Below are 23639 nucleotides of genomic sequence, written 5' to 3' on the forward strand. Positions count from 1 at the left end.
ATTCCTGAGGGAGGGACTGTTGCTTCTCCCTGGGGCTCTGGGAAGGGGCTCTTTGAGTAATATGGCTACTGTCCTGTGAAGGAGTGAATCAGCACAAAACTCCCATTGCCCTCCAAGTTCCTGAGTCTCTCCACATAGTTCCAGTCCAGTCCACCTTCCCTCTGCCGAAGCCCAAGGTGAGTGGCTGTAGCTAATTTAGTGCTTTGTCCTGTCCCTCTGTGCTGTGGATTCAGGTTGGGATTTTAACCTTGAGAGATCTGTTCACAGCTAAAACAGCTGCTGTCTGTGGGCTCCCAGCTCACCCTCTTGGTGCCTCTGCAGTTCCTACCGGGCTTGATTTAGTGTCCTTTTTCTGTCCTTGGTTATACGGGTCCTCTCCAGTTGCTTTTCTGTTGTTTTTTTTCCTGATGATTTGTCTTTATTTTAGTTGTAATTCCAGTTTGTTCCTGGGAGATGGTCTGTGTTGTTCCCATTCACTCCACCATCATTTTGGAATCTCCTGTTTTCTCCATTTTTGATCTGTGTCATGCACATACATGTTAAGACCTTAGGGATAGAAGACTATTTTTTTGACTAGTGTATGAATCAAGAATAGAGCTGGGCATGATATTGGTTGAATGAAGAACTCTGAACTTGGAAATCATGGAGTTTGGTTCTTCTGATTACTAGTATGGGTTCAAACACACCATTTACTTTTTGATTGCTTCAGTTTTCTTATTTGCATTTGGATTAGATTTCTTAAGGATACCTTCAGGTTTAAAATTCTTTTATGGTCATTTTTATCATAAAGAATTTTTCAAAGACTCTTATCTTCTGTTAATCAGAAAAGTTATTCTTCTCTTTCTTCTTATGTTTCTATTGTATGTGGAGGGTATGAAAATGAAAATATAATTATATGAAAATATGATCATGGAAAGTTTGAAAAGATCAGAGAAATAGCCTGGTCTACCTTCACAGTATATGATAATTAGAGTTGTTATAAGTCTTCAAAATTAAGTATGTATAGTTGAGTTTTTATTAGGATTATCTAAGGTAGGTAGAAATTTACTTTTCAAAATGGACATTGTTTACTTTGTGGGCTTTTTGTTCTAAGATTGTCAACAGGCATGGAAGTAGGTGGGGGAGTGAATAGAGGAATCTCTGGTGATTTTTTTTTTTTTTTTAATCCTCACCCGAGGACATTTTTCCATTTTTTGTACAGATAGAGTGGGAGGGAGAGGGAGGGAGAGAGAGAGAGAGAGAAAACATCAACGTGAAAGGGACACATCGAGTGGCTGCCACCCGCACAACCAACCAGAGCTGGGGACAAACTGCAACCAAGGTACGTGCCCTTAGCAGGAACCGAACCTGGGTCTCTCTAGACCCCAGGCCAACGCTCTAACCGCTGAGCCAAACCGGCCAGGGCTGATGATGTTTTTTAATCAACAAAACTCAGTGTTTTACCTTTGGTTATGGTGTGCTAATGTGGTAAGTCTCTAGTTTTCTTTCCTCACCTGAAGTTTGTTTGGAGGCAATGGAGAGAGACTAGAGGTAGAATTATGGACAATTTATGAGTTGGAGGGGGAGAACGCTGCTAAACCTATATCTTCTGCTGGTATTTTAACTTATACGAACTGATAAGATTTGCATGGACATAAGTTTCCATGATCTTGATCCCTTTCAGTTCCAATTCCTGGGTTCAAATCCAACTTCTGCCACTTACTTGGTATGTGATATTGGCCCAGTCTGTGCCTTGGTTTCCTCTTTTGTTAAATCTGGACCCTCACATGCACCTGCTCTCATATACTCTAACTTCTTTCCTTCTATGGAAGAATAGTCTGTGCTCCCAGCAAAGGTCATTCCGTCTCCTTTTGTACTTTTAATGACATTACTCTACCAATAATTCTTTCTCTTTTGCATCATTAAATTTTCCTTCTTAAATGGATATTTCCCATCAGCATAAAAATATTCTTATTAAAAAATTTTCTCCCTCACAATATTTCTCCCACTAACACCAACCAATTTCTCTCTTTTCTTTCAGCGAAACACTTCAGAGGAGTTGAGTGTACTTGCTATCTTTAGTTTCTTCCTATTCTACTTGAACCCAGGCATTTGCCTTCATCAGTCTACTGAAACTGCTCTTGTGAAGTCAGTAATAGCTTCTGCTCTGTTAAATCCAGACATTATTTTTTAGACCTCATCCTGTTTGACCTATCACTAACATTTGGCATGTGTGATTGTTCCTGTCTATGTGAAATACTTTCTTCACTAGACTTTCAGGATACCAGCACTCCTCTGGTTTTCCTTCTGCTTTATTGATCCTCTTTTTCTGATTTCTTCTCATTTCCTTGACCTGTTAATGTTGTGCTTCAAGGTTCAGTGCTTGAGCCTTTATGTTCTTTATCTGTACCATCCACTCTTAAGCTTTAGGTATTACCTGTATGCTAATGATTCCTAAATTTATAACTCCAGACACATACATCTAACTGCCTATTTGAACATCTGTACTTTAATATCTCATAGGTACCTCAGATTTAATATGTGGAAAACTGAGTTCCCTCTCTTACTTCCCAAACCTGCTCCACCTACAGTCTTGCTTATCTGTTAACAACCATTCCTGTCTTCTACTTGCTCAGGGACAAAGCCTTATGATAGCCTTATCTACTTTCTTTCTCTCAGACAATAAGACAGCAAACCTTGTTGATTCTGTTTTGAAAATATAAAAATATTTTGAGACTCTAGCCATTTTATGTACCATCTTTCTACCACCCCAAACCAAGTCACTATCAGTTCTCCCCTGGTTTATTGTAGTAGCTTTTTATTTGGTCTCCTTGTATCCTCTCTTATGCCTGGAGCCTCTTCTTGATACATTAGCTAGAGTGAGTCTGTTAAAACATAATTTAGATAATCACTTCTCATCTTAAAACCTTCTGGTGGCTTCCCTTCTCCCTCAAATCACAAGCCAAAATATTTGTAGTGTCCTCCCAGATCCTTATGTGATTGAATCCTCCATTATTTTTCTGGCCTTGTCTTCTACTGCTCTCATCTTTGATGACTCTGCTCCAGCCACAGTGGTTTTCTTGTGATCTAACTGCCTCAGCACATTTCCAGTTGCTGTACCTTCACCCTAGAAAGCTCTTCTCATGTATTTACATACTATCTGGTTCTTTCACCTTCTTAAGGCCTTCTCTTAACTATTACCTTCTCAATGACACTTTCTCTGACTACCTTATTGAACATTTTTTCTTTCCCTTGACCCCCCTCCATCCTTCTTCCCTACTTCTATTTTTCTCCATAGTACTTACCTCCACCTACCGTATTATATATTTTACTTAATTATTTTGTCTGTCTGTCTCTTCCTACTATACTATACACTTTACTAAGGCAGATAGATTTTTTTTTCTACTCTAGTGCCTAGACAATGCTTGGCTGATAGTATCAAATGAGCGAGTGAGTGAGTGAATGGACAAAGGAGTGAATGGTAGCTACCTCATATGGTTCTTAGGCAGATTAAATTAGTTAAGCATAAGTAAATTCCAAACATGGATTGGTATATAGAAAGTAGTCTATAAACTGTTAGCTTTTATTATCACATTAATGGCATGTCCATGGACAGTCCTGTCCTTAGAGATGAAGAATTAGTTGAGATGTCTTGGCATATCTATCTTCCATCAGCTTTGGCTGGAAATGCTACCACAAAGGAAGAACTATAGTGGTAACTTCCAAATTTGGAGGTGGTTCCTTAGGGAACACTGATAACCAAGATTTACAAGGGAAAAAATATTTAAAATTATAAGCACTTAGAAATGCTAACTGCAAAAACTGCTTTATTTTTCTTTTTTTAAATTCTCATCTGAGGATATTTTTTCATTGATTTTTAAGATAGAGTGGGAGGGAGGGGGAGAGGGTAAGTGAGGGGGGGGCAGAGAGAAGAAGAGAGAGAGGGAGAGAGAGGTGAGAAAGACACATCAATTGGTTGCCTCCCACCCGATCCTAACCAGGGCCAGGGATTGAACCACAAGCGAGGTAGGTGCCCTTGACAGGAATCGAACCTGAGACTCTTTGGTCCACAGGTCAGTGCTCTAACCCCTGAGCCAAATTGGCCAGGGGTGCTTTCCTTTTTTCACTTATCCCAAATAAACATTGACAGTCTAATGGAAAATGAATTTAAATGCAAAGCATGCAATTATTTTTTCCTTTTGATGACTGAATGTGCCTTTAAGTTCCCTGATAACAAATAATTTAAAAAATATAATGTTATCCAATCACAAATAGAAGCCTTTGAAAATATGAAACATCTCAGTTTTGCATATTTTGTGTGTGTTGGTGGGAGAAAATGTGAAGGTTTGTTTACAGGTATCATCAATAGCTATCATGTGATATAACTGTCATGTCCCAAGTTTAATACTTGAAAAGTTTTATTTGACTAGTTATTTTTGTTTCAGGGAGACTACAGATCTGATGGATAGTTAAGTAGGGTCAATATATTTTTGTAAATTATTAACATTTCATTTCCTATACGTCATATTGAAGCCATTATTTTTATTCTGATAGGCTCATAGCTGGCAACCTGGAATAAAAAATCCATATCGTGGTGTTGTAGTGTGGCCTGTTCCTGAAAACATTGAAATCACTGTGACACTTTTTAAGGTAAGTTTCATTTTTATAAGTTAAACAATTTATGATGTAATCATGGTTCTAAATGACACAGTATTTCACTATTCATTGTTCTATACACTTGGATCCAACCTAGTGCCTTAATGTGCATTAATTTTTGGGATTTAGCAGTTAATTATTAACAATGCAAATGCATCAGGGTCTATAAAGTCAGAATAATTTGATAGTCCTTTTGAACTTGTTATGGTTAAGATCAGTTGGAATACTTCTGTTACTACTTCCTATGTTCTATCCATAGGAAATTTGTGGTTTTCCTGTGGAAAGTTGAGGCTTATGGAATTTTTAGTTCTGAACCTCATTTTGTTACGCTTATTGGACTAATAAGATTTGTTTTAAAATGAGCATTTGATAAATATTTTAGTGATGTTAGTATTAGAAGATAAGTTTTAAATTGATATTTGGTAAATATTTTATTGATATTAATATTTTATAAATACTATAGCTTAAAAGCAAAATTCTAGTTGTAAATTCAAAATGTAAATCCAAAAACAGATGTGCATATACCTACCAGTCTGTTTTCTATACATGTTTTTTTCTTGAAAGTTTTCCATATTTCTGGAAACATTATAATGTATTTCTTGCACATATGGTGATGAAGCACTAAAATATATACTTTCCTATTTCCCTCCCCTCAAAATGATGAGGACAATTGTGTCTCAGTTTTAGCCTCTTTGAAAATGGTGAAATTAGAAAAGGAATGCTTTATTTCTTCTTTCAATCATTCCAATTGTATTGAAGTTACTTTTGCAGAAGAATGGGAGGAAGGACATCTCATTAAGCATAATTTAGTAACATAAAGTTTGTGAAAATACACTAAATATTTCAGGACATTAATTAAGTAGAGCATTGTTATATGGCTTAGAGTGTGAAATCTCTGTATTAAAAAGTTGCTTTTGATTTTGTGACCCATTCTATTAATTCAGTTATTCAGGAACTACTGCAGAGATCAGTAGAACAAAACAATACAATGAATGTTAATGTACTAACCCATGATTGGAATACTACTTTTAAATGCTCTGTTTCATTTATTCTATTTTACAAAACATTCTTAACATTTTATATTTTACAGTTTTGATATTAGTGTTATTGGCACTATAACATTACTTGAATATGCTTATCATATAAACACCATGCTTGGTTTGCTTAGGGTGAAATAAGGGGTAAGACAGTAGCTCCTCTTCTTTTTTTCCAGGAGGACCAGAACCATCCTATTGCCTTTCAGCCCACGGTCCTGAAAGCCTGTTATTAAACTCCTCTAATCCATATTTTTCCTACTGGAATGATACAATAAACTTATAAGTTGCCCTGGCCGGTTTGGCTTAGCGGTTAGAGCGTCGGCCTGTGGTCCAAAGAGACCTGGGTTTCGTTCCCGCTAAGGGCACATACCTCGGTTGCAGTTTGTCCCCGGCCCTGGTTTGTCGTGCGGGTGGCAGCCACTCGATGTGTCCCTTTCACGTTGATGTTTCTCTCTCTCTCTCTCTGTTCCTCTCTCCCTCCCATTCTACCTGAACAATAAATGGAAAAATGTCCTCGGGTGAGGATAAAAGAGAAAAAAAAAAAAAAGAAAACTTATAAGTTAACTGTGATACCTTTAGAGTATTTCATTTGATTCTTACAGCAACTCTAAGGTTCTATGATGATTTCCATTGTATTATCAAGGCAACTGAGATTGGAAAAGAAGGTTACTTGCCCAGTCACACTGTGCTTTAGCCCTGTTCTTTATTCTATGTTGTACTGCCTATTCTGTATAATAAACATGGCTATGAATATAGATTACAAATAACAGCAAGATCTCTTTCTTGAGGAAGACTTTTAAGTAGTCTTTTGAGTGTTTTGATTTAGTCTGTTGTTTATATTGGTAAAGTAAATGAATGGGCATAATTGTACAACTTTTTAAAAAAAGGGTGAGAGAGAAGAAGGGGTTAGAATAGAGCTGATAAATAGCTGACAGTCATGTGTTTAGGGGAAGACTGTGCACTGGGTGATTCTGGGTTGAAAGTGGCTGTTGAAGTATGTCACTTGGAGGATTAGGAGATAAGTGTTGTTTTCAAGTACTGATGAGAATGTTCAGCATATCCTTATCACTGAACTTTTATGATTTTGAGTGTTATAGTGTGTAGAAAAAAAACCCAAATACCTCTTCCTCCCCTGTTGCTGTATCACTTGTGCTAATAAGGCAACCTGTGACCATTTGAAATATTTAAAAATATTTTCAGTCAACATTTTCTGTCTTCCTGACTTCCCATCTTACCAGAATTATGATAGAAAAGAGAAAGTAAAACAAGCATGCTAATTTTTGGATCTTTTTTTTTTTTTTAGAATATCATTGAAAATATTCAAGTGGAAACTTTTCATATTTTCCCCTTTTTAAATTTTTACTCTAGTAAAGTCTTACATTTCACTTAATCTTTAAATTTGCAAATAAGAAAAGACTATCTTTTTTGTCTGAAGTATAGGATTCTCAGAGGTGCCCATAGACAAGGTCCATTTTAAAGAAATTACCAATGTTTTATTTTTCTGTGATTTAACTAGAAATTTATTTATTTTTAGCCTGCATGCTTGATTTGGAAATCTGAATTAAATTGAAAAGATTTGTTTCAGTAAATGAATAAAAATTCTTTGGCGTTTTGAGAAGGAAAAAGTCTCTTGAAGCCATTTTCAGTTGTTCTCTTTACTTCAGTGGTAGGAAAGGAGACTCGAGAGCGGTGATTTTCAACCTTTTTCATCTCATGGCACACACAAAGTAATTACTAAAATTCTGTGGCACACCGAAAAATATATTTTTTGTCAAAATAATGGGTATAATTTTGATTCATTCACACCAGATGGCTATTGTTGTGTTGGCCATTGTCATTCATTTAACTTTATCTTTATTATTGAAAGTATTACAGATGTCTTCCCTTCTATCCCCCTTTGTCATCTATCCATTCATCCTTTTCCCAACCCCCAGCCTTCATCGCACTATTGTCTGTGTCCATAGGTTTTGCATATATGCATATAAGTTCTTTGGGTAGTCTAAGGGAAAATAGGTCAGTGCCCTTGGCTAAAGAGTCAGGTATTGCATGTTTTAAAAATTCTCACACATAGGGGTTGAAAATTGCTGATCTAGAGAGAGAGTAGGATGCAAAGAAGACTTAATTGATTCAAGCTGAAATTAATTTTCATTACAAATGTTTTTGTTTAATTAATAATATAAGTACTTGTGTAGATATACCATTTTGAAGTGTCTTGATAATGAACATTACTGTTGCTCTTTTACTAACTTTGTGTCCCTTGGTCCCACTGAAATTATTCTTTTAGGGGTAATACATCATTGGTGTTTGAAAATAATGTTTCATCTGCTTTGAGAATTAATGTGTAATATGTAAGGCACTGTTCAATATTTGTTAATTTATAAGATATATATTTATTAATTTATTCATTACATATTCTTGAGAGGACGCTGTGTGGCTTTTCGGGGTCCTGTGGACATAGTGGTAAAACTGAACCAATAGTGTGGCTAAAAATAAGGCAGCCCAGGAACTGTAACGTAGTTACAATACCTGTTAGTTGTTCACTGTGACACAGTACATCTTTTAGGTCTCAGTTTTGTGTTCTCTTAAATGGGAATAAAATAGTACCTATTTCATAAGTTCCTATGATGATTAAAAAAGCACAGTAACTGGGGCAGAATGTGTGCTCAATAAGTATTTTGTATTCTCCTCCTCCTCCTTATGATTATGATTATTATTAATTGTACTAGCTGTGCTGCAGCTAGGCTGCATTTGCCTGGACAAAATGAGGGGGAAGGCCAGGCAGGAAGGGTAGTAAAATGTCTTTTTCCTCAAAATTGTGTTACACTTTATTTCTCTAAAATAGCACTGTTTGTGTCCTAAATTCCTCAGAGAAGAGTTTCTTCAAGCTTTATTTGTAGTATTCTCTGCCCATAAACCTAGTTCATGGGCAGGACCAGGCTGGGCAAACAAGTATCAAATAGAGTTCTCTCTACCTTTCTTCTCCTTTTACCTTTTTCTACCTCCTCCAGCCATCACCACCAAAGAAACTCCTGTTTGAAAGGTTTTTATCCTCTTTGTGTGAATTTACTCATAGAAATAGTTGCCTCAATACAGCTTAGAATCAGTTGCTACTGTGCTATTACAGTAAAAAAAAAAAAAAGTAAACACATAGAAAGGAGTAAAACTAAGAAGTTTTGAATTTATCCCATAGTATATAGGAGCCATTAAAGAAATTTGAGTTGGAACTAACATGGTCAGAACTGTGGTTTGGGAGAATCACTGTGTACAAGATTGACTGGAGGACAGAGAGACTGAGAATGTTACAGGGGCATAAAGTGGTAAGGACCCAAACTAGACTGTGGCAATAGAAAAAGAAGATTAATAATACTTTAAAGTGGAATCTGTCATGAAGAAGATGCTTCCCTAGGAACAGCACGTGGGACCTGAGACCCAGGCAGTGGTTCGCAACCTGTGGGTCACAACCCCTGTGGGGGTCGAACGACCCTTTCACAGGGGTCGCCTAAGACCATCGGAAAACACATATTTTCCGGTGGTCTTAGGAACCGAGACACCGCTCCTCCATCCATCTCCAGGTGGGTCCACCCACATGCAGATATGCCCACATACAACATGAGGAACTATATTAAAGGGTCACGGCATTAGGAAGATTGAGAACCACTGCAGTAGGGGAACAGCAGAGCCTAGTATAAATAAAGAATCCTACTTCGCAGAAATTCATTTATCGCGGTAGAGTCTGGAACTGATTAACCACGATAAACGAGGGCCGACTATATTGTCCATCTGTGTGCATTCACTCACTCTCAGATTGGAATGCTGAGCCAAAGCCTGCTCTGTTTAAATATTCTCTCACTCTCAATACTTTCATCCCTGCCCCTCTTCATGGGATTGAACTTGATTAACTTAATTGCACATATTATGCGACCCCACTACTTTTCCTTTTTTTTTTTGGTCTTATGCTCTGTTGCCTTTACTTATTCTAATATCTTTAGAAGTCCTATACCATCCTTCCTGTCCTAGTTGCTTTCTCTCTCAAAGCTTTTCCTCTTCATTTCTGTAAAAAGTAATGTGTTGTTTTCCAGTATTTGGTGAAACTATGTATTTCATTCATTACATATTTATTTAAATTAGTTTCTTTTCTTCAAAAGCAGACAACTATGTTTGAATCCATATTACATCTCTACATTCCCTTATATAAGTACCTAATAAATACTTGCAAAAATGTGCCTCATTTTTTTTTTTTTTTAAGTTGTACTTGGTTGTAGGATCCATTACTCTTTCTCAGGTTTCTGAGGCATTTCCAGGCTTATTGAGTGAAGAGGGAATGGGAGTATCAATAGCCATACCAATTTTCCACTTTATATAGATTATAAAGTCCTTTGCAGTGTTTTGAAATTCCAGATGTTTACATAATCTCTGCTCAGAAGAAAACTTTGCCTCAAGTGGTACTTTTAATTTAAAATACATGTATAAAATTGAGGGCGAGACTTTATAGAAGCATATAATATCTAAATAAAGTGGTTCTTAATAATTCACTCTAAGTAACCTGTCTCTGATCAAGTTTCTTTTTATCTTCTCATCTGTGCAATGCTGGAATATATACATTAATATAAGTAAAATAGAGAATTTCTCAATATAAAATAATGCTTTAAATTTAGGGAAATTATGGAAGTTTTTGTAAGACTAAGCCATCTGCCTAAAAAGTTGGTAAAGCTAAAAAGCAAGGCTGTCCACAATTTATTAATCAATTAATTGAATTAAAGAGATGTAGCCTGGCTGGTGTGGCTCAGTGGATTGAATGTTGTACCATGGACTGAGAAATTCTGGTTCGATTCCCTGTCAGGGCACATGCTGGGTTGCAGGCTCCATCCCCAGTATGGGGCCTGCTGGAGGCAGCTGATTGAGGTTTCTCACATCAATGTTTCTCTCTCTCTCTTCCTCTTTCTCTAAAAAAGAAATCAATAAAAATACTAAAAAAAAACAAAACAAAAACAACACACAAACAAATGTATGTATGTCAGCACTGGCCAGTGTGGTTCAGTTGGTTGTAGCATTGTCCTGTGCACCAGAAGGTTATGGGTTTGATTCTCAGGGTGGGGCATATATGGAAGGCAACTGATGGATGTATCTCTCCAACATCTGATGTTTCTCTCTCCTTTCCCCCCTCTCTAAAATCAATTTAAGAAAAGAAATATATATATCAACTTTATAACTTTGCTTTTATTGCAGGATCCTCATGCAGAGGAATTTGAAGATAAAGAGTGGACATTTGTCATCGAAAATGTAAGCTAATGGCAGATTCTGTAACCTTTCACATTTTTAACTGTTTATTACTAAGGTACACTAGAATTTTGGTAATAGGAGCAATGTTGCCTTATAAAATTAAATAGTGATTTAAAAGTAAAAATGCTCTTCAGTACTGAATTATATATATAATTTGGGGGCTTGAAGGAAAGACCGTGTCTTATTCATGTTTTTATTTATTCAGCATCTAGCATGGTGCTTCTCACACAGCAAATTTTTATTTAAACATTTGTTGAATGAAATAGTGACTTTTGAAATCTTTTAAAAATAAAGCACATGCTTTACTTTTTGTTTGGGTTGAGAGATTCTAGATTGGTGCTTTAATAATCATGTTTGGTTTACATATTGTGGAATTTAAATTACTGTCAGGTGGTTATGGTAGGTGTTCAGTAATGTTTTTGAATGGGGAGGGAAGATAGGCAAAGAAAATACAGTAAATTAAGAGTGTGGGTTCTAGAGTCAGATAGACCTGATTTTAAGTCCTAGCTCTTTCACTTACGAGTTCTGTGATCATGGTTAGTTTCTTAACTTCTCAGCCATAAATGTTGTTGTTGTGAGGATTAAATACTTAATTTTAGTAAATGTTAGTTTTAATAATTTTCATCATTATCATGATCACCATTAAAGTTCTAAAATATATTTATAATAGATTTGTAACATTGCTTTGCAGTGTATTTTTTCTTCCCCAGTCAGCATATTGAGTGATTTTGTTTTGTACCTCAGTGATAAAAGGATTATTACACTTTTTCCAGCAGTAACTGGGCCATTTTTAGTCCAAAAGATCTGGGAAGCTTGGGAGGTAGATCAGGTCCAAACATAGCAAGTGGAGTTCTGATGGCTGGATGTCAAGCCAATGTCATGTTGAAGTTTCATACATGTTAACACTTGGGCTTTTCTGTAGTGATATATTTGAACATTATATTGGAGTAGCCACTGAAGTTTGAAAAACAAACAAACTTAGACTTCTTGAAATTAGTTACAGCTTCAAAAGCTAACTTTCATCCTCATATCTGAAGCTTCTCCCCAATGGATGTTACTCATGGCTGTGTTATACATCTGAAGTCTGTTTGTTAACCTGATGTGTTAAAGAATTAGCTCATTAAATTTGGGTTGTAATTAATGATAAAAATATGTAAAAATTAACTTTATATTTGTTTTGAAAGGTATTTTTACAATACAATTATTCTTAGGATAGAGAAGCCACACCAGTTCTAAATTTCTAAAGAATACATTATGAACTAACCAACCTACTGAAAGGTGGAAGTAAAAAAAAAAAAAGTTACATGACATAGATTAGGTGTAAATGCAAAAGGCTTTCAAAGCTACGGGATTTTAGGAAAAATTATTAAGTTCTATGTTACATTTTTTTTTATAAAGGTATTTTAAAGGTCAATAGAGAAAAATTAAAATTTAAAATGAAACAGATTTTAAGTGGATCATGAGATAAAGGAGTATATTTTGAATTGTCATTTTCCTTTGGAGGTATATGTTTCTCAAGTCAAAAAGTATATTTGATAACCTTTTAATGAAAACATATTTATTTAAGCTTAGAAGCTTATTTTTCTCATTTGCATATTTATTTTTTTTATCCTCACCCGAGGACATTTTTCCATTTTTTGTTTAGATAGAGTGGGAGGGTGAGAGAGGGAGAGAGAGAGAAACATCAACGTGAAAGGGACATATCGAGTGGCTGCCACCAACACAAGCAACCAGGGCCGGGGACAAATTGCAACTGAGGTACGCGCCCTTAGTGGGAACCGAATCAGGTCTCTCTGGACCGCAGGCTGACGCTCAAATGCTGAGCCAAACCGGCCAGGGCTCATTTGCATATTTCTTACTCCAATGGTTAAAATTGCTAGAAAAGTGACTGTGAGGTAAGGGAATGGCTATAGGAGGAAAATGGAAAATAACATTTGTTAGCATTCCTTCTCTACAACTGTTTATTAATAAATTACATTTATAAAAATCCAATAAATATAGATGATTTTTAACTATTATTTGTATTATAAAACCAAGATTTTAATTGAACTATTACTAGAGTTAAATTTTACTGTGGCATCCAATGATTTTGAAAACCTTACTCTGAGTTATGTAGTGGATAAACCACTGGATTTGTGGAGAATCTCAGCCATCATTATGCTTTTTGATAACAAAGATTTTCTACCTCCTGTCTCTCTTATTTTTATTTGAAATATATATATATATATATATTTTTTTTCTTCCATATCATAGTACAGAGAAAACATGAACTTTTGATTGTGTTAGAATTGAATATAGACCCTGATTTTGTATCTTCAAAGCGGGTGACCTTCAGTAGATTATTTTCTAGGACTCAGTTTCTTCGTCTATAAAATGAAGTTTTTCTGCTAACTGATCTCAGAGGGCTCGTCTAGGTTTGTGACTTTGTTTTACTTGATAGAAATATTTTTATAAACTTTTTGAAAATTACCTTTTTGCAGATCAAATTTTTGGTTTTCAAGTTCATGAAGACTGAAATATTTTAAAGATTTTAGATAATTATCTAGTGTACCATTTTGGAATAAATTAACATCTCCCTAATTTATATATTTCTTTAAAAAATCCATACCAATATATGTATTTCCTTTATACTTTTAAATTTGGAATGAAATATGAGTTTTGTTGAGTTTCCTCTTCTGAAGTTTTTAGCACAACAATTCTTTTCCTACTACACCTTGTTTCTGTAATAGTTATTTCCTATGTCAGATTTTAAAAAAAGAAAATTTAATTAGGTGGGTGAAAAAGGTGAAGGGGGATGTAAGAGGTGTAAAATAAGTCATGGTGACTGTAATGTACAGCATAGGGAACAGAGTCAATAGTATCTTAACAACCTTTATGAGGTGACAGATGGCTACTAGATTAATATCAGTGACCACTTTGGTAAGGTATGTAAATGTTGAATAACATTTATGGCATTCAACATAATATTGTATGTCAACTATAGTTTAATTTTTAAAAAAGGAAAATTGAATTGTGGTATGAACTCACTTTTCATGTTAGCTTTTGTAGCAGAAACCTAATTTCTCAGCTATCGATATAAGAAAAAATTATACCCATCTTTTAAGAGGTAGCCAAAACTTAGGGGAATCTAGGTATTGAAGAAGTAATTTGAAGAAAATTAAAATTAATCAGGATGTGGTAGGGAGGCAGTTTTTCAGCTATCAGTAATGATGACAACAATTAATAATGCTTGCTAGGAACCCAAATGCAAGAAAATAACATTTACTAGATGAATTTCTTATGATTTTATTATTTTTGGCTTATGCCTGTTTTACAACAGGTTTTTTTTAAAGAGACAATTATGGGATTTGACCTATTTTACTAGCACCATGTTTATTTTTTAAAGAGTTGTTAAAGAGAGAAAGGTAAATATTAAATAATCCATTATCACATTTACTTACGTTGTATATAGTTACCAGACTTCAGAAGTATTGTGAAATTGCTATAGTCTTAATGTACAGGAAAGAGCATGAATACACATTATAACAAAAACATTTAGAATATATTAACTTAAAAGAGAATATACTAATTTACATACTTTAAATTAGGATAGCTATTACAAATTGTGATCTGTTTAATCTCAGAGGATGAGGTTGTATAATTAAACCTAAAACAAAACAAAAAGGAAAAGTAGTGTATTCTTACCTGGAAAATAGACCAGAATTGTGCAGGAACATAATTTCTTTCTGCCTGGACCAATTCCTATATAGTTAGAGGAATAAATGAATTTCGAGAATAGTTTTTTTCTTTCCTATCTGGGTGTTAAATCATTTTACCTGCTCTGGAAAATCTAGGTCAGTTTTCTGAGATGCTAACAGGACCCCTGTTTGGATAAGAAATTTAATAGGGGAAAAGTTCTGTTCCATTTATGTCTGTATATAGCACAGTTTATTTTTAGTTAATGTCTTTTGTGTAATAGTTAATACATACTGGTTAGAAGAGTGAGTGAATGATTATAGTTAAACTTAATTAACTGTTAGAAATCCTGTAAGGATTATTATTTTTAAGAGAGAAATTGTAGCTCTTCCTGCAAGCAGCCTTTGGTGAGCTCTGAAAATGGTTTGCTATTTACTTGATCCAGAAAACCCCACAAAATCATGCAAATCAAGAGGTTTAAATCTTCATATTCACTTTAAGAACACTCATGAAACTGCCCAGGCCATGAAGGGTATGCATATCTGAAGATGTCACTTTATAGAAGTAATGTATGCCATTTTGTTAACAGTGATGGAGTTGGTAGGTGTGCCCAGGCCAAACAGTACTCCTGGAGATGCAGGGTCAGTGGCCCAAAAGAGTGCTGAATTTGTGCTGCACATGCTTAAAAATGCAGAGAGTGATACTGAACTTACGGGTTTAGATGTAGATTCTCTGTTCATTGAACACATCCAGGTGAACAATGCCCCAAGATGTAGTGCAGAATTTACAGAGCTCGTGGATGGATTATCCCATACATGAGGTCTCCTTGCCACACTGAGATGGTCCTACTGAAAAAGAGCAGATTGTTCCTAAACCAGAAGAAAAAAATATTGCAGAAGAAACTGAAGAAACAAAAACATACGTCCTGGGAGCAAATTCTGCATCAAATAAATGCTAATAAAAATAAAGAGAGAGAGGGAGAGATTACATAAATATCCAACTATATTGAAGAAAAATTTAAAAAGTAGACTCTAGTGGCAGTGAGATAGTATGTAAAGGATCCATATGCCATTATATAGAGGTTTTTCTGATCAACCTCTACTTAATATACAGAGATTACCTCATACTTTCCATTCTTTCAATAAAACATCCTGTGTCAACATGTTTAGTAGGCTACTACTCCGTTTAATTGACTAACTCTCTGTGCCATTCAGATAATTTCAGAGGGATTCTACTATAATTGTATATTATACAAGTCATTCTCATGAGATGTCCATATACTCATCTATAGGATTAAATAATAGGTCTTAGATATTTTCTTTTAAACCAAAATTCAGTATATGTAGATACTATATTTTTCAGGTAGAAGTTCACTTTACAGTAGTCCCCTCTTAGCCACAGGGGATGCATTCCAAAACCCCCAGTGGATGCCTGAAACTACAGATAGAATGGAACCCTATACATACCTACTCAAGATAAAGTTTAATTTATGAATTAGGCAATTTTATGGATAGAAGATTCATTTTTTCAGTCTCAGCATATAATTTTTTAAGTCAAGAACTTTCACCTTTACTTAAAGGAAGCACTTTACAGCTTTTCTTTGTCATATCTGAATTGCCAGCATCACTACTCTTGCTCTTTGGGGCCATTATTAAGCAAAAGGGTTACTTGAACACAAGTGTTGCAATACCTCAACAATCAATCTGATAACCTGGAAGGCTACTAAATGACTAATGGGCAGATAGCCTATACTCTGGACAAAGTGATGATTAACTAACTCCCTGGACAAAGTGGGACAGAGCAAGATTTTATCATGCTACTCAGAAGGACATGCAGTTTAAAAGTTATGAATAGTTTATCTCTGGAATTTTCCATTTAATATTTTTGGACCACAAATATATTTTGAATGTGGGTAATTGAAACTTTAAAAAATGAACTGTGGACAAGAGGGACTACTATACTTGACATCTTCTAATGTATTTTAACCTTTCAAATAAATGAACCAGTATTTAGTTCATTCATTCGGTAGTAGTTAATTACTGTGCAGGTATTTTGTGCTGGGCACTGTTCTAGGTACTAGAAATACAGTGTTGTATAAAACACAAAAAAATTTCTTCATGGGGCTTACATTCCTGTGTGCGTGTGTGTGCACGCACATGAGAGAGAGAATAAAAATTAATGTGTGAGAAATATATACTATGTTAAGTAGTGTAAATATATAGTGTATGTTAAATACATGACAAATATATAGTATATTAGATAAGTGCTGTGTGGAGCAAAAGCAAGGACGTTATGGGTAGGGATCTCCATTTTATTACATGGATACAATGAGCCTTCCTAATCCTTGTAAGATCTCTAAAAGAGAATTCAGGCATTTTTATCAAATTAATTTAAAATATATTTTAATAAGAGTTTGTTAAACAAATATTGTGAGGTGTGAAAAAGTTTAAAAATAACCTTGGAAGTCTATATAAACCTTTTTTTAGGTTGAAGCTCCCCTCAGTGGTGAATGATGAAATTGACTCTCATCTGGAGAAACAGTTCTATTACTGTAGCAATAACATATTACAAATGTTGTGCTCTGTCTTACATTTTAAATGTGCTTCCACATCATGTAGAGAAGAACTAGTGAATTTCTAAGGACTAAAGTCTATTTCTCCTTGTAAAAGCTGGGTTTTGTTGAAAAGTTTTTTTGTAAATTGTCCTGACATTGAAAAGTGTTCTGACACCTTGAATGGAAATTTGATACATGTCTTTTCCTTGTACAATCAATAAAAACATTTTAAGTTTTTGCTTAATATAAAATATCACATTAAAACAGAAGTAATAAAGGGACATTACCCTAACAAGTTTATTGGGCACTTGCTATGTACCAGATACTATGTGGAATGCTTTATACACATGATCTCATTTATTCATTACAATAACTATGAGTCAGATATTAATAACCTTATTTTATAAAGAAAGACTTAGCTTAAGTAACTTGATCAAGGTTATATAGCTGAGATGTTAGGATTTTATCCAGTCTTGTCTTTCTTCATGGTCATCGTCCTTAACTCCTATGTAGTAACTACTTCTCTTAGTGACAGATGAAAAGAAATAATTTGAAACTGTAGATTCATAGAGAATTTTTAAATCTGCCTTCTGTAGTGAGAAATCTATGAGGTATATATGTATTAGATTAGTAAAGGCAGTCTTAAATTATTGTGCATTTTCAGGCTAAATGCTATTGGGATTATTTAGTTGACTGCTGCTAGACATTGCAAAATGGAATTCCAGAATTTATCAGTTCCTAGAATTCTGAATATTTTTTCTCCAAGCAGCCTTCCTGACTCTTTGTGTAAATTGAGATAATGCTGTCTTTATTTATTTATTTTTGGTTCTTTTGTTTTTGGTCACAGGGACGATTTCCTAATTTTTTCTTAGCTTTCTTCTTTGGACCAGAAAGCTACTTACACATAAATGAAAACTTCATAGGTGATTTTCCTACAGTTAGCTTTGTAACCTTGGACAAGTTATTTAATCTTTTATAGTCTCAGTGTACTCGGGTATAAAATTATGGTATCACTATCTACTTCATAGGTTATTAAAGATTAGAAATAATGTATGTAAAGCATCTAGCTCAGTAAGGGGTAACGACTTTTATCATTTTTCTATGTCCTCCTGAAAAGAGGACATAGAAAAATGATAAAGGAAAGGAAGATAGCTTTCCAAATTTATTTTTTGCAGGATTTTAGTTTTTTTCACTCCTTTACACCACTTATACCTCTCAATGATATCTAGATTTGATCTTTATCTTAAATGAGTGACAAGGCAACTTATATCTCATTTAGATTAAACTTAAAAATATTTCCACCTGTGTAAAGGTTTCAGTTTTTTTTGATAGGGTATCTTCTCCTTATAAATTTAATCCAAGAATAGGAACCAATTTTTTTCCTGAAATTAAACAAGTGCTGGTAATTTATTAATATCTACCTCTAGGCCTGACAGTCCTATGTTTGTGTTTATCTATTTGCAATATGAATATATGAATGTACTTCAAAAACAAATATAAATGAGTTTTAAATTATTCTTTATTTTGGATTATTTATCATCTATATTCCTATTATTAGTACAGATCATCAAAAATGGATACTGTGCCCAGCCGATGTGTCTCCGTGGTTGAGCGTTGACCCATGTACTAAGAGGTCACTGGTTTGATTCTTGGTCAGGACACATGCCCAAGTTGTGGGCCAAATCCCCAGTGGGAGCATGTAGGAGGCAGCCAATCGATGTTCTCTGTCATTGATGTTTCTCTCTCTCTAAAATCAATAAAGAAAAAAAAAAAGGAACGGATGTTTCTTTTTTTTATCTACCATAACATAATAATGTTTGTTCACCCAGGCAATTGACACTGTGGGTTTTACAGGGTGGGACAAAAGTAGATTTACAGTTGAGGATACAAAACACAGTTTGTTCTTGTATTACATTAATTATTGTATAATTTTCCATACAAACAACTGTAAACCTACTTTTGCCCCACCCTGTATTTTACTTTTATTTTTTTTGAATTGATTTTTACAGAGAGAAACGTCACTTTGTTGTTCCACTTATTTATGCATTCATTGGTTGATTCTTTTTTTTTTTTTATCCTCACCCAAGGACATTTTTTTTTTTTTTTCATTTATCTTCAGATAGAGCGGGAGGGAGATGGGGGGAAGAGGGAAAGAGAATCATCCATGTGAGAGACTGGTTGCCACCCACACAACCCTAACCGGGACGGGGACAAACTGCAACTGAAGTACGTGCCCTTAGCGGGAACTGAAACCGGGATTCTCTGGTCCGCAGGCCGACGCTCTAACTGCTGAGCCAAACTGGCCAGGGCTGGTTGATTCTTATATGTGCCCTTACCTGGAATCAAACCCACAACTTTGGCATATCGGGACACTGCTCTACCCAGCCAGGGTCCCACAGGGTATTTAAATGTGAAGGCCATAACAGTTATATTTAGAAAACAAAAAAAAACTTTTTTTCTTCCTGGTGCTTTACATTATTCAACTAAAATTAGAATCAGTGTATTTATAAATTATATCTATAGGTCTTAGTTTTAAAAATTAAAAAAATTATTTTTAGATTATTTTAGTTTTTGAATAAATCCCAAAATGCATATTGATGAAAAGTATCAAAGTTGAATTCATTCATTCATTTGATCATCCTGCAAACACTTTGTGTGCATTTCCTATATGCCTAGACATTTTAATATTGAAGATACAGAGTCAGTTAAGGCATGCCGAGTTTTGATTCTGAGATGCATGTTCTCCCCCTTCTCATATTTTAACTTCTCTGAAATTGGAATATTACATATTTGGTGTTTCACAATTATAACTGGTAGTGTTTTTTTCCCTTTTCTTAGCGCTATATAAAATAATGGCACATCATTTAAAAACCAAGGGAGACTTATATTTGATGGCATAAAGTAGCTTGTCCTCTTGAAGTATATAAACTAGTGAGGGTGTCATATGTGTAAAGAAAGAAATACAAGAAAAAAGATATATATCCTTAGGGGACTGTAAAGGAGGGCAGTTGGGAAAGACTTTCTAGAGCAGTGGTTCTCAACCTGTGGGTCACGACCCCTTTGGGGTTTGAACGACCTTTTCACAGGGGTCACTTAAGACATAACAGTAGCAAAATTACATTTATGAAGTAGCAACAGAAATAATTTTATGGTTGGGGATCACCACAACATGAGAAACTGTATTAAAGGGTCGCGACATTAGGAAGGTTGAGAACCACTGCTCTAGAGGAAGTGGCTGCAGCAGAGCTTTAGTTTTTAAGAAAAAAGTGGAGTTATACAAAAAAACCATTCTAAGAAGAGGAAAGAAAGATCAGGTAAGGGTAATGGTGGATTTAGAGTAGTAAACATTCTTTTTTTTTTATCCTCACTCAAGGACATTTTTCATTTTTTGTTCAGGTAGAGTGGGAGGGAGAGAGAGGAACAGAGAGAAACATCGATGTGAAAGGAACACATCGAGTGGCTGCCACCCGCACGACTGACCAGAGCCGGGGACAAACTGCAACCGAGGTATGCTCCCTTAGCGGAAACCGAACCCAGGTCTCTCAGGACCGCAGGCCGACACTTTAACCGCTGAGCCAAACCGGCCAGGGCTAGAGTAGTAAACATTCTTGATGAGATAATTTAGAGGAAGGAAAAAGAAAAAAACCCAAAAAGAAAATGAGCTCTTCACTAAAGAACAGTAGACCTCTATTATTTTTAAACTGTTAATCCAGTAGATTTAATAATAGGCATGTGATTAACTTGAGGTGCTGTCTCTTCCTTGGAGGAGATCAGTGGAGTTTGAAAATGTGTTTTCTTGGGGACACCTATTCAGTCTTTCCCACTGTTTCTGCATATGACCAGTGAGTTGGCAGTTTGGCTCCTCAGTGCGTTTATTGCTGTTTATTTGATGTTACCTCCAGAAGCCTTTTAAATGGATAGGATGGCATGTTAATTCCAAGGTAATACTATAAATCCTCTTTTTTTTTCTTTTATTGGATTATGTTGAACAAGATTGCATGCCCAACCAAATTTACCTGACAATATTATACCACGAATAGAAATAATGTAATAGCTCAAACAATACAATATAAACAATATGAAAATCAGTTTCTGGCCTTATTAAATTTAAGTTTGAATCTTCCTCTGAAATCAAGTAAGTCTCTTGATCTCTCAAAGTTGTATTCTTTTTCTTTTTTTTTTTTAATCCTCACCTGAGGACATTTTTTCCATTTTTTGTTCAGATAGAATGGGAGGGAGAGAGAGGAAGAGAGAAACATCGATGTGAAAAAGACACATCAAGTGGTTGCCACCCACACGACCCAACCAGGGCCGGGGACAGACTGCAACCGAGGTACATGCCCTTAGCGGAAACCGAACCCGGGTCTCTCTGGACCGAAGGCTGACTCTCTAACCACTGAGCCAAACCAGCCAGGGCTCAAAGTTGTATTCTGATAAATTACCTCTACTTTTTCTTTCAGAGGAAAAAAAAAAATATATATATAAATGCTTCTTCTTTTCTCAAATTATTATATATTTCCTGTGTCATCTTGGCCAAGGATCTCACTCTGACGGCTGGGTAAAGAGTAGATATCTTTTTTAGGAACTATAGCTTATACTCTCTTCCATTTAAACTGGTGTAGCTTTACATTAAATTAAAGAATTTTTGCACAGTGAAGAAACCATGAACAAAATGAAAAGGCAACCTACTGAATTGGAGAAGATATTTGCAAATGATACATTCAGTAAGGGGTTAATATCCAAAATATGTAAAACACTCATACAAATCTATATCAAAAAGCAGTCTGATTAAAAATGGGCTCTGGCCCTGGCCGGTTTGGCTCAGCAGTTAGAGTGTCCGCCTGCGGTCCGGAGAGGCCCGGGTTTGGTTCCTGCTAAGGGCGCGTACCTCGGTTGCAGTTTGTCCCCAGCCCTGGTTGGTCGTGCGGGTGGCAGCCACTCGATGTGTCCCTTTCACATCGATGTTTCCCTCTCTCTCTCTTCCTCTCTCTCTCTCCCACTCTGTCTGTACAAAAAATGGAAAAAAAAAATGTCCTCGGATGAGGATTAAAAAAAAAAAAAAAGGGCTCTGAATAGACATTTTCCAAAGAAGACATCCAGCTGATCACCAGGTACATGAAAAGATAAACATCATCACTAATAATCAGGGAAATGCAAATCAAGACCACACTAAGATATCACCTCACACCTGGCAGAGTGGCTATCATGAAATCTTGCCGTTTGGGACAATGTGGATGGACCGAGAAGGTATTTTGCTAAGTGAAATAAGTCAGACACAGAAAGACAAATGCCATATAATTTATGTATATATGTATGTATGTATGTATTTATTTATTTTAATCCTCACCCAAGGACAGTTTTCCATTTTTTGTTCAGATAGAGTGGGGGGGGGGGGGAGAGAGAAACATCAATGTGAAAGGGACACATCAAGTAGCTGCCACCCACACAACCAACCAGGGCCTGGGACAAACTGTAACCGAGATATGCGCTCTTAGCGGGAACTGAACTCGGGTCTCACTGGACTGCAGGCCGATGCTCTAAACGCTGAGCCAAACCGGCCAGGGCAGCAGGTTTATTTTCTTTTATTTTATTTTATTTTATTTTTATTTTTTTCAGATGTTTCTCCTTTTTTACCCCATTGGCACCCCCCTCCCCCCTCCCACCCTGTCCCCGGCTTTGTTGTCCATATCCATTGGTTATGCATACATGCATATAAGTTCTGTGGTTTATCTCTTCCCACCCACCCCCACCCCCACCTTCTCTTCTGAGGGATGTCAGTCTGCGCCCTACTTTCATGTTTCTGGGTCTACCGTATTCCTCAGATTGTTATGTTCATTATATTCCGTATATAAGTGATATCATGTGGTATTTGTCTTTTTCTGCTTGGCTTATTTCACTTAGGATAATACTTTCCAGGTCCCTCCATGTCGTCTCAAAGGATAAGAGATCTTTCTTTCTTACAGCTGCATAGTCCTCCATTGTATATATGTACCACTGCTTTTTTATCCATTGGTCTACTGATGAACACTTGGGTTGTTTCCAGATCTTAGCCATTGTAAATAGTGCTATGAACATGGGGGTACGTATATTCTTCCTGATTGGTGTTTCAGGCTTCTTAGGGTATATTCCTAGAAGCTGGATCACTGGGTCAAATGGAAGCTCAGTTTTTAATTTTTTGAGGTAACACCATATTGTTTTCCATAGTGGCTGCACCAGTCTGCATTCCCACCAGCAGTGTACTAGAGCCCCCTTTTCTCCACACCCTCGCCAACACTTGTTGTTTGATGATTTGTTGATGGCGGCCATTCTGACAGGTGTGAGGTGATACCTCATTGTTGTTTTAATTTGCCTCTCTCTGATGATTAGTGATGTTGAGCATTTCTTCATATGTCTCTTGGCCATTTGTATGTCCTATTTGGAGAGGTGTCTATTCAGCTCCTCTGCCCATTTTTTAATTG

At 35.7% G+C, this 23639-nt stretch overlaps 1 protein-coding gene across 7 annotated transcripts in view; it reads left to right on the top strand.

The window, feature by feature from the left end:
• Window positions 1–23639, top strand: part of EHBP1 (EH domain binding protein 1) — a 602469-nt gene that overhangs the window by 307735 nt on the left and 271095 nt on the right. For all 7 annotated transcript variants that reach the window (XM_036263545.1, XM_036263548.1, XM_036263550.1 and 4 more), the window contains 2 exons: window positions 4534–4629; window positions 10899–10952. In XM_036263545.1, coding sequence (XP_036119438.1) covers window positions 4534–4629; window positions 10899–10952 — 150 coding nt within the window. The remainder of the gene's footprint in view (window positions 1–4533; window positions 4630–10898; window positions 10953–23639) is intronic.

This window comes from Molossus molossus, unplaced genomic scaffold, assembly GCF_014108415.1.
Source record: "Molossus molossus isolate mMolMol1 unplaced genomic scaffold, mMolMol1.p scaffold_m16_p_15, whole genome shotgun sequence".
Taxonomy (NCBI): Eukaryota; Metazoa; Chordata; class Mammalia; order Chiroptera; family Molossidae; genus Molossus; species Molossus molossus.